This window comes from Anomalospiza imberbis, chromosome 1 (assembly GCF_031753505.1).
Source record: "Anomalospiza imberbis isolate Cuckoo-Finch-1a 21T00152 chromosome 1, ASM3175350v1, whole genome shotgun sequence".
Taxonomy (NCBI): domain Eukaryota; kingdom Metazoa; phylum Chordata; class Aves; order Passeriformes; family Viduidae; genus Anomalospiza; species Anomalospiza imberbis.
In genome coordinates, this window is record NC_089681.1 from 64,879,860 (window position 1) to 64,896,809 (window position 16,950).

Here is a 16,950-nt window from a genome sequence, read left to right on the forward strand (position 1 = left end):
TGGGTAAATACTTCTGCAGCCTTCTTTGCAGTATGCAAATAGCACCTCTGTAACTCAAAGTTGCAAATAATTGCATAATCAAGTCTTTTTCCTTCCTTCTTGTAGGATTAACCTTAAGTAGGACTGGAGCTGCAGAATTTAGGAGAAGGTGGTTGTCTCCAGGGAGCACCGGCATTTCCCAGGAACGACGCACCTCTCTGGTTTGCAGCCCCAAAGGTGGGGCATGGCTGCTCTGCCTCTCTACTGGGGCCTTGCATTGCACTGTGGAGAAGGCTCCTTGTAGATGTGCCTCACGTGAAGGCAGCCAGTCAGTATGCACTGAGCATCCCTTTAAAGGACTAGTGGTAGGACAGGACACACCAACAGTACTGTGTCCATAGGGCAAGGAGCCTGTTGGATAGAGTTAGAAAACCAGAAGTGTCATAGAGAAGCCAGGCTGCTCTCAAGTATCTCCGGTGCTCTTTATGTCACTGTGGCAGTGCAGAGAAAACATCTCAACCAGGGGGCTTTATATATTAAGAAATTTATATATTTTTAAAATATATATTTAAGAGGATCTTTAGTGTAGTTAATGATCAAATCTGCTTCGGGTAAGAGCCACCCTATGCATTTTCTGAGATTTCAGTCTTGGAAATGTGTTAATGCAGCCTAACAAGTCTCTGGAGCCTCAACTCACCCACAGGCACTGACCTTCTTGGGGATCAGGGCCTGAAGCAAATGTGAGACAAGCTGGGTTAGTTTGGCCCTTTGCCTGCAGGGTCACCACACAGCTGCTGATGTGCTGTATCCTGGTCTTAACCACCTTGTGCTGCTGCTCTACTGCAAGAGTCTGCGTTTCCCCATATGACAGCACCCCCACATAACATAGAAAAAACCAAGGCTCAACACTACAGATAGAAAAATTTTCCTGCCACAGACCTGGGCACAAAACTGAGGGTTCTGTACTTTTCCTTAGGCCTGAAGTTGTCTCTGACATTTCCTCAATGACAGAATTGTCTCTGACATTTCCCCAAAGACAGAGTCACATTTCACACCATAAAGATGGCGTGTACCCTGCCACATCTGCCAGGGAAGTCAAAATAAAAGTTGCATTTTGCTTTTAAAGAAGTACTGAAAAAGGTAGTCATTTAAAGAGCGACCAAGTTATCATCGTGTGGAGATACAGTCTCCTAGTCCTGTGCTGATAAAAAGACACATACAATTCCATTATTAAAAAAAAAAAAAAAAACACACCAAAAAAATAAAGTGTCTTCTGACCACATATACATGACAGCAGGGGTTCAGGATTGGAAGAACAACATTTGATATTTATCTTGAAAGACAGACCAAGCATCATAGGTATTCTCTAAGGTATTTTACTCAGAAGTCAGGAGCACTCTCCAATGATGGCTTCCCTTCTGCACATACAATTTATGTACAAAGGTATCTGCTGATGATCATAATTTATAACTACACTAAAATGTGTTTAATTAAGTTTACCTAGTACACTGGAAATAAATTTTCTTATCTTTTTTTTCTTTAAGTCTTAGCAAACGTGCAAATATGGATGAAAACATGTAATCAAAAAAGGAGCTCAGAACTCAGTCAGCCTGACAATGAAATCCCTATTGTATAGATTTAAAGATGGATGTTCGCAATTTTCTTTACTAAAATACTTTGACATTTCCCTGCCACAGACCTTCTATCAGAGTAGAAAACAACGAAGCAGCTGACACAGTAACGTACTGCAGCTTTACTAGAGCCAAACTAACTTTTCTTGAGGCATTCTCTATACACTCCACTCCTAAAGTTTAAAACAGCAGGATTTATCTTCTGACTTATACTTTTAGCAGTTGCTTCAAAGCAGAAAAATTATATGGATCTCCAGGTAGGATGTGCTGCCTTGCAGGACAAGTGTGGGTCTGTAGCCTCTACCTGAGGACATTCCTCTGAAGACAGCACATCTTGCTCTGTGGCAGGGAAAGAAGCCTGCAGACACTGGGGAGGCTGAGATTTATACAGTGCTCTGTTTTAATTCTATTTTTCTTCAGCCTTTTCAAAGGATTGGAATGGCAGGTGTGAAGGTCTAGCTTGCCCACATCCTACCCACAGCTGCAAAATGAGGAAAAGCTAAGGCTTTGCCAAGACATGGCACAGAGATGCTCTGGCTTATACGTGTCTGGCTCCAGCTCTGTTGAAACTTGTGTCTACCCTCAAACTTGACATGTGTCAGTCTAACACTTGGTTTCAGATTTTTGGAAACTCTACCAGGAGGCCAAGCCATGTGGAGGACTGATGTTGGTATGCTAATGAAAGATACAGTGGATCTGATGCACAGAACCATGCTGTGAGCTGTTCCTGAGATAAGGCAGCAGCAGGCACATCGATAGGGGAATGAAAGACTCCAGACTGCTGCAGCGATAAGGAGGTTACATTAACAACAATGTTTAATTTAGGCCAGCATATTTATACCCCACTGCTTGCAAAGAATGGGGATGTTAAATGATCGGCCCACTTGATGGCAGCATCGGTCTGCACATGCTGAACTCACTGTTCTCTGAGCTGGAAAAGAAGGCAAGTGAAGACATCAAAGCTTGTCTTACCTCCTCCCTCATCTTCTTCACTGTCTCACCTTTCTGTTAAAGAAGCATAAAAAAACCCCGTTAGCCTGGGCTAAGAAAAGAGAAATGATATTCAATAGTTTGACATGAATATAAAGTTATTTTCTGACCTTTCCGATAATGCTTCCAACCTCCTGAAACAGAAAAAAAAGAGACACTGTGAATGATATGATTTGTTACAGTAGAGCATTTGTGCTGTTCCTAAGCTATTTCACTATCATTTATTTCAAACCTTCACTGTGAAGCATAGCTCCCTTCCATTGTTACTGTATACAAATATGCCACGTTAGATACAAAGGGATGGACTAAAAATGCAGCTTTGCAGCCAAGTGATCGTGCAAGAAAAACACTTTTAACAGAAACCGATCTCGCGATTACAGATCAATCCCGCTACTATAAACACAGACAAACCCCTATCAGGGAATGAAAAATTAAGAAATAATAGAACTGCACAATCTACTGGAGAAAATGAGGTGTAATACAAGCATCAAAATAATTGCTGGTTTCTCCAATGGAAGGTATTTACCCTCCTTACGCCTTGTAATAGCGAGAGCTGAATTTCCATGCTACCGAGTGTTATTGTGTAAACACCTGGTGGCCTGTCTTAATCTTCCTATTAAGCACTTAGAGAACAATAATTGCTAATCACTTTTTAGGGATTTGGGAATTGCTACTGGGCTCCCACAATCTTCCACCAAAGGAAAGAAAATACTGAGAAGTGTGGCTGTGAACATATAGTAGGGGAACACTGTGGCAGTTCTGGTAACATCCCAAAGGTGAAAATCTTGGTGAATAAAACCAACAGGTAGCAAAAATGAAACTACTAACACTAAAATGAATAGTCTGGACATGTTACACAAATCATGCAGCTGTGACATCAGACTGGAAATCATGTGATGCAGAGACCAGCTAAAGGAAAATAAACTCCTCTTCTATACTAAGATTGTGAAATCTACTTCTACAGTTAAAGACTGCCTCAGATGGTTGAGCTGTCTCAGATGTATGATACATCACTTGCCCCCACTCAGTCCATACTCTTCAGTGTGATCCATCCTGGAACACAGTCCAAAGTGTATAATTTTTGTCCTCCAACACTCTAGCCAGTGATAGACTCGTGATAAAGTGGTACTGACTTCACTCTGCAGGAAAGAACTACCTGCAGTGACCTTGAGTTATTTTTGCCAGTTGTTTATAAGATCATAACACAAAGCTGTTTGTGCTTGCAACTCCTCACATCCTGCTCACAAGACATGAAGACTTTTCAGTGAGACAAAGTTACCTATTTCAATGAACTCTGGCATACCGTTCCTTTTATGCTCTCTGCAAGTCTGCACACAACACCTGACTGAGGGGAACAGTCAATACACTGCTGGACAGGCTGGAAAACTGGGCTGGGAGAAAGCTCAGGGAGTAGAATGAAGTTCCATGTCTGCGATGGAAAAAGGCCACGCAGCAGGGCAAGCTGGACAAAAACTTGCTACCTTAAAACTGACTTTGCAGAAAAAGTCCCGAGGGTCCTAACTCAGAACTTCAACATAAATAAATGAGTACATCAGCAGTGCACCCCTGATCAATCAAAGGCTGGACTGTATTATCAGGCGTGTAGCCAGCAGGCTAGGGCAAATGGCTCTTTGTCATTCTGTTTGTGAGAGCATGCCTGGAGGGTTGAGGCCTCTTTTGGGCTCCTAGTACAAGACAGACAAGGACACACTAAGGTGAATTTATTGCAGGGCCACCAAGCTGGTCAAGGGACCAGAGCACAGTACACATGATGAGAGGCTGAGAGAACTACATTTGTTCTTAAGAAGAAAAGACTTGACAGGGGAGTCTTACTGCAGTGTACAATAAGGACAGCAAGCTACAATATCAAATTCCTACACAATGTGAGGAAAAAAAAATACCATCGGGATGGCTGGACATTGAAAGAGGCACCCAGAGAATCATCATTCTTAAAAGGTGTCAGAACCCAGCCTGGGAAAAGTCCTGCATAATCTGCTCCAGTGCAATCTGCTTGATTCAGGAGGTCAGACTGAAGACCTTTGTCGGTCCTTTCCAACCCTCACTGGTCAGTGATTCTTCAGTCACAGCCTTATTCCCAGTGAAGTCAATGCCCAATTAGCCACAAAGTTCCTCAGTCCTGTGAGGCCCCTTCTCAGGTTTATTTTCAAACTGTGCTTTTCCTGTTTCCCATTTCCCTTTTTTATTTATCTTCCAACTGCTCTTTCAAGATGGCATTCTGCAGTCTTTTACACACTGGTCTGAGAACAGATATTGTCCAGACAGGAGCTGCAAATCTTCCAGTGGTATCTGCTTTGCAAACCTACAGTTCTGCTGGCCAATGTAGAGTAGACCTTTACACTTCACGCAGCTGTGGGAGTGCTTTTGGCAAAGCTGCTTGTGTCCATTTGAGACTATGAGATATCTGCACCTCTCCAATGTAGAGAAGCAGCTCTGTGAGAATGGGAATGAAAGGATTCTCTGCAGTTTTCTGTCTTGTAACTAAATTATTGTAACAGTCTCTTAATATGTGATCTTAGGTCACACCTTTTCCTGTGGCTGAGGCAGCCATACCAGCATGCTGTGTAGGTTCTCAAATGAGATGCAGATTTTTTGTTAGCAGTGACACAAATCAGGGACACCCATTCCCCCAGATTTTTAAGACCTTGCTATTTTTTATATTATCATTATAACTGCCAATCTCACAGTAATTGCTAAATGGGAAACACAGGGAGTAAGGTTTTCAGTGATGACAAGTCTTGGGAATTCCCCATATCCAGAAGTTCCTATCTGACCACTTAGCACATCTGGCAGTTTTATATTAAAAACTTATTCCATTCTTCTCAGTTCCAGCTTTCAGAAACAATCACTTTCATAAAACAAATTCTTAGGAGGTAGAAGGACGTTTTGCTAGGGGTGAGAGCATTCTGTTTCAGTTGCTATGAGCAAGCAACTATATTTCAGTCCATGGTACAACTTCAGGTTTTGTATACCTGAAGTTTCATTAGAATAGGTAGGCCTGGTCATGAACCTCCAAGGCTCTGTCAATATAAACTTAATACAAAATCTGTCCCAATCCATTTGATCATCTTGGGTCATAATGAGAGATGCTGTTCTTTCAGAAATGAATGGATGGGTCATGGGTAATAAATGCAAAAATGTCTTCCTTTCAAATAGAATATACTTTGCTTTAGGGACAGAAAGCAATGTACTGTTTGCAGCACTGGTAAAAAAGATGGTCCATTTCCAACACAGAAATGAGGAGTACTTAAACAAGCAAAGGAGAGCACAGACTAAAAAGATTCTCAAGCTGCTTGTTTCACCAAATTCTCTGTGAGTTTTGCTTTGGATTTCAGTGGGGATAGGAATTCTACATGACCGATCACCACCTCATTATTTATTAACTAAGAGCACAAGCTATGTAAGAAATGAGTGAAAGAACTGTGTGAATACTACTGAGTAAGACTGGTGACCAGTTCCTTGGAACATGCTAGCAAATGTCAATGTAATCATATGGAGTACTTTAAACCTCCCCCTCATCAAAGGGTGACTTTAGAGCTTATTCTATAAGCCAGTTTCAAAACATCCAAGCCAATGCCACCTCTCTCTCTACCCTGGGAGATGGGATTCTGCTTGGCAATGTGAGGTAAGGTCACAGGGGCAGAGAGAAACACTAACTTTACATGGATATTACAGAAGTTTTTCAGAGTTTTGCTTTATACAAATTACTGGAAAAAAACAGAAATACAGAATGGTTTTAAATGGGTCACTTCAGACTTCTCTGGGGCCTTAGCTTTTTCTAGGAAAGCCCCTAGAAAGTACTAGTGACAACAGATCATGTCTTTAATTAGGATGAGAAACCTATTTCAGCCACAGATTAAATCAAAAGACTCTTTTCACCTCATTCTTCAAACTACTGAAGCTACTTCACCAAACCTTTAATGATTCTTTATACAGTCCAGTATTTGTTTCATACAGTTTCTCATATCACCATGAAATAAGTTTACTGCTAAATGAGATACCTAACACCATTTTTATGACACTCAAGTTTTAACATTATTTCTAACCAAGGTTACTTTAATGGCTTTATCTTCTTCAGAAAATGTTTCTAGATCTGCCAAACATCAAATGTGATGTAGTTAAGTGCATAAGATGTCTTTCACCTACACTGGTTCATTACAAGTTAGGAGTTCAGTGTAAGTCAGACAACCAACCCTCACTGCAGTCCAGGGAGAGATAGTAGAGGATATTTTGTTCCTAAAGAAGGACGGAAGAAGTGTAATCCCAAGGGTTTTTGCTTTTTCCCATCTGCAGAAGCAGCAGCCTAAACTGACACTAACATGCGAAGTTTGGTGAGAGGAGCCCTACAGCTGATGTCAAGTTCAGCCTCAGTGCAGGTCAGACAAATGTTTGATCTAGCTGCACTAGCATATAATTGCCTATTACAATATACTAGCTGTTGCTCTGATTTTTTAAGATTTTCTAAAGCCTTCTGAGTTTACATTCTTGTAGCAAACTTTCTCACACAACTTTCTGTAAACAACCTATTGTTTTGCATTCCTTCATAGAGGTGGAGAAATGTGATGTACTGGTAGTTTGTCCAGTGTCATTGGAGAGGTGGCGCGTTCACCCTCCAATCCACTGTCACCTTTGGAAAACTATAAATGTTGGAGTCAGAGAAAATAAAAGTAGTCTCTTTATTGTGACAATAGCAGTGACTACGTTGTGCTTTCTCGTGTCCTCTAGTGACACTAACAACTCCTGAACTATTTGCTGTTTTCCAGTGCTCAGGAATATAAGCTAGCAGTAACTATTGATCATCAATTTCAGACTGATTTATTTACTAACCATCCACATGTAAATACAGTGGAAAAAGTTAAATGATAACAATTACTGAGTTTTATATAATCACATTTCAACAGCAGATCAAAAAGAAGTGCATAAAAAGAAGTTATAAAGGGGGGAACTAAAACTCAGAGGGGAAAAGACAGATCCAAGCCAACCCATCTGGCAGACTGATGCCAGAGCTAAAAGTACTACCCAGGCTCCTTGGCCTCAACATGTAAACACCCACTCTCCAGATGCACTTGTGCCACAACACCCATGCTGGATGACTCCAAAATGCTGTGTGTGTCTGCCTACACCACTGATCCATTCTCATACACACACAGGTATATTTGTTTATTTGTATTTAAAGTCGATATACACATGCAGGCACTAAACAGATGGGTATCAGCTTTCCTTCAAGGAATGACAGGAAAGAATTTGGGGTGCCTATCCTGAAATTCATCAAAGGGGCCTGAGTTTCAGATGGTATTGCGTACCCAGCCCAGGTAATGCCTTCCAAAGGGCATTCCCACCTGCTGACTGCATCTCAAGCTGGAGAGTCTCACACCTGTGCTCAAAGAGTCGTTTTGGAAAACCCCAGGAAAATTTGAAATCTACATGCTGATTTCAGACAGCCTGAAGAAAATTCTCAAGCCTGGGGGACAGAGTTGTCATTATGATTTTCTTGAGTGGGAAATTTCTAATCAAGTAGATAAAACAAGAGCTGAACCTCACCAACAAACCCTGGGAGACTGCCCAGCATAAGTAAAGTATATTGCTAACCAACAAGCCAATTCATTGCAGATAACTTGAGGAAAGCAATGGTAAAAGCGGGGGATGGTTTCTTTCGTGCTGAAATGTAGCATATATTATTTGCACACCTTATTTGCAAGAATGTAATGAATTTTGCTCTTAATGAACACTTGGGAAGTGGTGGATCCATCAAAGAGCAGAAAGCTCCTTCTGCAGATTGTGCATCATCTGCGGTGAAGACGAGGCAGAACCAGCAGAACAAAAGTGGGCAGCAAAAATTCCTGCGACTCAAGGCTTTTGCAGGGCTCTTGATGTTAAGGATGACTAAATAAAGATATAAAACTGTCTGTAGAAGAAAGCTATTTCCTAATCAATTATCTCGTGTGTCCTTTGAATAGCAAGAGAAAGAAATCAGTCATTTTAAGAAAACAAGCGGCTTAATAAGTGACAACAAACCTTGGTTTAAAGATTAACCTTTGATCTGTAAACATAAAGTGTGAAATTCCATTACTTTTTCTAAGTGTGAGGTTGGTTTAATAATGACTGAGTCCTGGAAAATCACATCAAAACCAGGTAGCTGTTGTGGGACCATAGAGACACACAGGCCTTGCTCTATTATCATGCAGCTTTTATTATCAGTGCTATGGGACAACTGGAACAAAAACTTCATAGGATCCCTGAGATAAAGCCACGTCTAGAAGGAAAACACATTTAAGAAATAATATAGGAGTATATGCTTTCACCTCAAAACATCTGATGAAGCACAGGCTCCATCCTAAAGGCTGAAATTCCTTCAGGTAATGCTCTGATTGCACATGCTAACTTGCTTTCTAAAAAGCAAGGACAAGGTAGAACCAGTAGGGCTGGAGTCTACAAACGAAACAGCTTTGAAAGGAAAGGAATACAGCTTTCCATGGTGGGGAAACATCCATCATGGGAAAAGGATGGGTCCTGGCAACAGCACACAACAGCTGTGCTGATCAAGTTTTCTAGACTGAGACCAGTTGTCTTTCTCCCATCCATAAGGAGCCATAACATCACTCAACTCTCTCTCTCACCTCACCTTCACCTGAGGACACAGTTGCCAATAGTCAACTAAGCTAATGAATATGCTTGCGTGGAAGATCCCAAGAACACCTTATACAAAGCCATTCTGAACAATGCATTTGCATGGCAGCATGTGGGGCATCAGCATTTTTCAAAGACTGGAAGAAAAGTCAGTTTTTGGAAACATGACATAATGTGTCAGCCTCAGAGAAAAAACGGCCACCTTTGGTAATCTGAGATTCTGATTTGTGTTCTGGGATTATGCGGGATTAGCCTCACTGCCACAGGAGATCTCATGTTCATATCTGATGCTTCAGTAGTCACTGTCTGGTGCCCACAGCCCTAATTTAGAAAGGCATTGTGGTCCAAGTCCTTCCTTACTGAAGCAGATCTTTTGCTAACAAATATGGTAGTGCATGAGGAAATCTAAAAATTATGGTTTTTCTAATGGAGACTTCAGTATTACGCATCTTCTGCAAGTACATTTAACATTCTTTTGGGCAGCTGTGCCAATGGGCGTTTTTCCTTTACTTTTTAATAGCAGATGGGTAGCCAGCTTACATTTAGTTTCACACCTAAGCTTCCAGCCTTCCCTGCCAAAACCAACCCCAAAATCAGTTCTGTCCCTGTGCATGTCCCTGCACCTGTGATGCTGAAGCAGCAGCACCGAGTAGTACCTTCTGCAATCTCAGTTCATTACAGTCATGCACCGATGAGGAGATTTTGTTTGGGAAAAGTGGAAACACTCAGCTCTGGAGATTGTTTTTGGGAGTAGAGTGTGCCCAGAGGCTGGGGGAACTCTCTCTCTTCCTTTCTGCTGATTTTTGAGTCTAGTGAGAGTATCTTGGCTGCTCCTACATAAATAACATCTTGTGTTGTGCATCTGAGTGCAGAGTTTTGTTCCATGACCAGGGCTCTCAGGTATCACAGTAATGCAAGCAAACAAAACAGGAACTATAATAGCAATAGGCAGGACAGTCAATCCTCATAATACCCTGACAGTGTTTGTGGAAACTAGAAAGAACAGAACAAACATTGGCTTGACTGGCATTTTATGGCTTGGATTGTATTACTGACAAGGTGATTCTTAAAGATACTTTGTTGCTTTCTGTATTACAATAAGTAAAAAATAAAAAATTAAAAAGGAGAAGATCATTACCTTTAAGATGGGGAAAATTAATTTCTGTACTTGTTTTATGGTCTTTCAGGGAGGCAATTAAGCAGGCATCAAAAAAGTGGCCACTAACAGAAATCCCTGATGCTAAAATGGTATTATCTGTACTAATGAAAAATGCAATTTTCCTTAATGATTTTATTCTGTATTTGAGCTGTTAAGTATAAGCCATCACTTTATGAATCTAAATTTTCTTTATTTTTCTTGTAAAAATTCTGTATGTAGCACCACAAAATAATCACCAACATGTCTGAAAATCACCATTGAAGGTGGATGTAAGTCACTGTAACCAGTGCTTCCAGTGCCAAAAGTGACCCATTGATCCTGCTGAAATAATTTCGAACTCAGATACCTTGAGTTCCTCAGGGAATATAAAATTACGCTGTAAGTACTAAGGCACTCATAGGGTTTTGTCCAAACCCAAACATTTGACTGCAGATACATCTTTCTGGTTCACTGCCGCTGAATGAGAAATGCATCATTGAGCAAATGGTATCAGGGAAAGAAAAGCTCCACTCAATCATCGTATCTTTCCTCCATCAATGCAGATTATACAATCTAATAGTACATGTGCTACTCTCTACTGGATAGATTTAAAATTTGCATAGGAGACTTACTGAACATAACAGAAGTCTCTATACCAGTTTTTTTTTTTTTCTTGGGATTCCCTTATTAGATTTATCTTCAAAATAGTATTTTATTTCATTATTTCCAGCCACAAGCACTTGCAGCATTCAAAATACCGTAACATTTGTTTTTATAATATGTATTTATGAGAATGTTTGAAGAAAGCTAGGCACAGTCTCCTCAGTCTCCTAAAACTTTTGTTATTTTTCTGTGAATTCCCTCTGTCAGTCTTCACTATCACTCACACACGTGGCACCTGCTACTGAGCACAGAACTGCAGGTGTGATTCTGCCAGAAGAACAGTAAGGCAATTACCTTCTCCTTGCCCCATGATGCACCAATGCCATACATCCAAAATTGCACACACTTTTGCTGAAATAGCTTTCCTCTCCAACTTAGCATATCCCAAATGTGCCACTCTCTAGACACTGACACATCTGATGCTTTTTAGCCTTTTATGCTTTCCAGATTTCCCTCTGTCACTGAACATGTATCTTCTAAATTACCTTCTCCAGTTAATTGCCTCAACTCTCCAATTTACATCTCTCAGTATTTGTCAAGAGTCCTACTTTCCTGCCAGTTTTCCCTTCACTCCTTCATCCTACCTGTAAATTATTTCTTTGTTCTTCCTAACCATCTGACTTCATTAATCCATTTTGCTGAACTCCATTCTCTTTCTCTAAAGATTTCTCAGGCTCAGTACATTACTATATTCGACTTTGGTTTCTTGCAGTCTTCACTGAACCCAATATGATTTCATCAATGCACACATTCACACAGTGCCTTTGGAAACAATGCATTATTTCTCCTGCAGGTTTGTACTGAAGGGAGGAAGCAGAGATTCTTGCACCACCACTATGAGATGGAGGTGGATCTCGTAGTGGATTTGTGACCTGCTGCCCTTTCTATGCTGGCCCATTTGAACATTTTCTCCTGTAACACCTCATGGACCTGGCTTTTAAATCTCCACTAAGCTGCTTTCCTGAGATTTAAGACCTTTCTACTGCCACAGTCTCTTTACCATCCACAATCTAAAATTAAACTGTAATGTTGAGTCTCCAAAGTCTTAATCAGCATGTTAATACTGGCTGTGCAGAAACCCAAACTAGTCCAAAGTCAAGTTATCATTATCCAGTATAGTCAAAATAGGTGCTTTTTCAACAGTTATTTCTTTCTGGGCATGAACAGACCAAACCTAGTTCAAGTCCACTGCAGATGTCAAGTGCTAACATATGTTGGTAGATACCTGTGGGCAAGGCTACAATTTCCAGTCTTTCAATCTCATTACCTGAGGCAGTAAGCAAGGAAAAATCAGCCACAAGTCATGGGAATAGAAAATTCAGCAAAAGATGAGCAAGGAATGGTAAGAAGCATGGAGGTCTACACCTATATCCTATGATATGCAAAGAGCCAAAATAGTTTTTATCTTTATAAAGATTTCCGGAGTTCTGCCTCTCCATACAGAGGGCTCTGATAGCTTGGGGCTGTTTGCCCATGAATGCACATACACTCCATTTGCCTTCCTTACACTCCTCAAAGACAGTGATCTGATCTGGGCAAACATTGCTATTCTTGCCTTTGCTGGAAGCAGAAATCTTGCAATCCCTGCAATACTCCAATCTTGCCCAGTATACTTTTGAAATAAAATACCCATATTCATTCACGTCTCTTTCCTACACAGCGATTTTACTTATTTTACTTCAAGAAACAGCAAGAATCAGATGGAAAATACAAAAGTAGGGCACTGTAAACAGCCTCAACTCATATTCTCTCTTCTTCTCTACTGAAATGTATGAAACAGCTTTATTTCTTAATGTGGTGCATCTTTCTCATTAATAAAGGATGAAAATGCATATCTGCATTATTTAACATATTCTATATTTCTAACTGCATGTCCTTCAAAAGACTCTTATGTTTCTGACCCCTCTGGAGCAGCATTCAGGTAACTCGGACAAGAAGGTGCTGAGCAGCAGAGGCTGCAGTGCCTGTGAAGTGCAGCTTTACATGATGAATTCAATTTTGTCTGACTTGTTCTCAGAAACCTTCAGTGATGGATGGTGTAGCATGCCCAGGCAGCCTCCTCCCCATCTGACACACCCTCGTAACAAATTTTTCCTAATCTTGCTTTTGAGATTTCCTACAAACACTGACAGTTGCTTCTCAGTGGATGCAAGGAATGCCTAAGCACTGCCCTTGCAGCAGCCTCACCAACACCTGCCCTCTAATTCATCACAAGAAAATGTGACAAATGTTTTGTGTTGCTCATGATTTCTCTTCAGGGCTGTAACACCATTGTAACTTTTTCACTGATGTAACATGGCACAAGATGAAAATTAGGCCTTTCATCTTACATCATCACAAAATCTCTGAAAGTCCCAGCTCAGGAGGACACCTTTCATATTAGGCCCTGGAAATACTGAGGTTACCCTGAGGTTAACCTTTCATACCTCGCAGTGGTTGGCTTTTTGCAGGGCCTGCACAAATTCTTTTTCCACTATCACTGATAAAAAAATTGCTGCCCTCCCTTAACACCATGGTTTCTGCCATGAGAATATCAAGGCTGTGCCTTGCCTTGTTGCCAGCTGGCTGCTCCCAAACCTTGCTATGCTGTGTGCTCCCAGGGGCTATCCCAGCCTCCTCAGCCAGAGGCTGCACACAGCCCGGCAGGAGCTCAGCTGGCCATGCAGACATTCCTTTACCCAAAGCAAGATATAGCAAAGGTGCTGATCAGTGGTGTCCTACCTGCACTGGGGAGACACTGGCCCTGATTCTCCCAGAGCTCAGGACTCTTCCTATTTCTTTTCCTTTCACCACATGATAATGTCTTTTGTTTTTGCCATATAATTTGGTTGTTGTGGTGGTTTTTTTATTCATTACCATCTTGCAGAGGTCTGGCCACTCATACAAATCCTCATTTTTCTGCAGGTATAGAATTTACCTTAATTGCCTCATTAAGATGTCCATTCTTGACTTAAAGCCTCTATACAAATCACATGAAAAGTATATGCTGAAAATTTCCTAAGTCTGCAGGACTTACAGTCAAGATAAGCAAGCACAGTAGCACAAGTTATGGATTTCCAATTAAAATGCAAGCAAACAACACAAAGCACATAGGCCCTCCCAATGCAAAGGTACGCTGGTAATAATGGTTTAGACATAGCGAGTTAAAGTTAGTAGGGAGAGGTCCTAATTTTTCCATGCAATGCATTAATAAATAACATTAAAATTATTTTAATTTAAAAATAACTGAATCCAGTTTGTTCCGGCTATTTTAAAAACCTTTTTGTTTCCCCTCTTCTCTCTCAAGTTATGACCAGTTATTTACAGACCAACTTCTGCTTCTAGACAAACTGTTTTGTCTAGAAATATTAATTAGAGATCAACAATTTCCAACTGATGTCATTACCACAACAAATCTCAAGGAAGAGTCTAGAAATGTGTTTCTTCTTTTCCAGAGGCACATACAGCTTTCAGAATGCTTTCTCACATAGAGTTCATATTGATTCAGACATCCTTCATTCCTCTGTATTATTTCTAAATCACAGAAATGACATCAAAGAAACGGAAAGCATCTGACTTTTATCACCAAAATAAATTCTGATTCAATGTACTCTTTCCAATACTTAGGCACAATAGGATACATGATTAGAGCATAGTGGAGCTAACAGAATACCCATCGTGCCTTGTTAACTGAGGATGCATGGTATAGATCCAGGTAAAATTTGAACTTTGTAGCTTTTGTGGGTTTAATTTAGACCCTTGGGGCTACATATGCATTGAAGGCTGGACACATAACATCCATTATTGTTAAAATCAATGCACACAAAATCAATGATGTTTAACAGAGAAAATGAACTTTATCTGATTTCATTTCTGATTTCAAAAAATCCCAATAATCCTAGCCCACAGTTTAAATAAAATGTCTTGAAAATGACAGATACTTCATTTTTGCTTTAAAGGCATCATTCTGAAACAAGCAGAGCTGTCTGACAATGATTAAAGAAGCCCAAAACACCATCACTTAAGCACAAGGGAATGTGACTGCACCCAGTAGGGCTGCTTATACCCACTGGGATAAGTATGTGTTCAAATGCTTTCATGGATTGGGACCAGAAACCAGTAGAATCAACCCTGAAGACCTAATTTTGAGCACAGACACGTGTACAGATTTTAGGTGGGTTTTGTAAGAGAGTGTTATTAAATTTGTTTGACAGATCCCTATTTAAGATGCAGATTTACACACCAGATGCCTGCCTGAAGCTGAATATTTCAGGGGGAAAAAAATCAAAATGGTTAGATCATTTCTGAGAAAAAACATAACTTGATCTGACATAACCTAATTTCTGAGGGTTTTAATTTGCAAATTTAAGCTGTACCCCCTCACACTTCTCCGTAAGTAAAATACAATGGGAGATACCTTAGTGTCCTATTTATGCTATGAGTTTATCATATGTGTGTTCATACCATAGGTTGAAAACATCCATTATTTAAAAATATATATGTATTTTAGTTATAAAATTAAACTCTGGGAGTAAATTTTTTTTTTAGATTTATAGATACAAATTCAATCTCCAGAATAATATGCATTATATATTCACTGTTCCCTGTTAAAGATGAGACTAAACCACCTCCTTTCTATAACATTCATTCATTAAGCTTAAAAATGCCTGGAGTTGCCCGATGCAAATAATACAAACAAACCTATGAAATGTGTTTTTTAATTAAAAGCCCACTTTATGATCTGTTGATGTGAAATAACCAGCAACCAGACTGTTAAATCTGACAATACTGAATTGGCACTTTGTCTATGGCACAGATTTCCCACTTATCTGCATGCTTTAAGTGCTGCACTGGACAGAAAGGAAATGAGAGTCAGTCTTCCAACCCAAACCCGCAGGGACCTGGACAAACCCCCGGCATATCAGTGGGCTCACTCTGATGAGATGTTACACCAGAATAACGAAGAACTGGACCCCAGTTGCATTCAACAGAAATAGACACCAGATCTGTGGCAATTATTTCACACGAGTCAGTGTTCTGGTATCCTAAAAAGGCCCTGCAAAACTCAGCAAATGCTGAGAAAGGCAAGCTGTATGCGGGTCAGCCTCCTGCAAGGGTCTGCCCAATTTGGCTCGCTATCAATGGAAAAACTCCATTTTTTTTTTGCCGCCGGATCCGCTCAAAATGGGTTTGTTACAGGCAGGGTTTGTTTCAATGAGCTTGGGCTGCAGCGTGAACTTCAGCAGGATTCCCTGAAAGGCAGGGGGTGATTTTTTGGCCGTGGCAATGGTGCTTTTGACTCAAGGTGGAGGAGGAGCAGAACCTCTGTCAATGTTAGTGCCCAGGCTCTGCTGGTAGCTGCACACACACTCAACACACAGGCAACAGGAAATGCTTCACCTTGCCATGCATGAGAAGGCGTATGGTAAGAGTGACATTGAGACCTCCTTCAGACACTTTTCCGTCCTTCGTGTTCATCCTGGCCTTGTATCTTCAATACTTGGAAGTAGCTTCACTTTTTTGGTTCTTTATTTTTTTTTCTTCTATTCACTTAATCAACCTACAGAGAGAGAGAGAAAGGAAAAAAAAGAAAAAGTACCATTTGAGTGGCCGAAGCTACTCTGAACTGAGAATATCATGTTGTACAAACCAATTAACATTCCTTCCTTTGATTTTCTGGACCACAGTTTAGTGCTGAAAAGGCTCCTTTGATTATTATCCCTCCCATCCAACTCTTTAGCCCTTCACCAATTACAAGATAAACTCCCTTTTGAAACCTTTTAAATTTTCTTAACTTCCTGTATTTCAAAGTTGAAAGTACAGAGCACAGCAGAGTGAAGTACGTTTTCTTCTGAAGAGCACTTTGTTAACCTCTGCAGTGCGTATATGCTACATACATATATCTATACATGCATTTTTCACATG

The 16,950-nt window shown here is 40.5% G+C and overlaps 1 protein-coding gene across 22 annotated transcripts in view; it reads right to left on the reverse strand.

Moving 5' to 3' along the window:
- LOC137476785 (poly(rC)-binding protein 3-like) overlaps positions 1 to 16,950 on the reverse strand; it is a 498,078-nt gene that overhangs the window by 44,913 nt on the left and 436,215 nt on the right. For all 22 annotated transcript variants that reach the window (XM_068195267.1, XM_068195274.1, XM_068195250.1 and 19 more), the window contains 3 exons: positions 16,426 to 16,585; positions 2,711 to 2,734; positions 2,583 to 2,615 (listed from right to left, as the gene is read on the reverse strand). In XM_068195267.1, coding sequence (XP_068051368.1) covers positions 2,583 to 2,615; positions 2,711 to 2,734; positions 16,426 to 16,503 — 135 coding nt within the window. In that variant the 5' untranslated portion in view covers positions 16,504 to 16,585. The remainder of the gene's footprint in view (positions 1 to 2,582; positions 2,616 to 2,710; positions 2,735 to 16,425; positions 16,586 to 16,950) is intronic.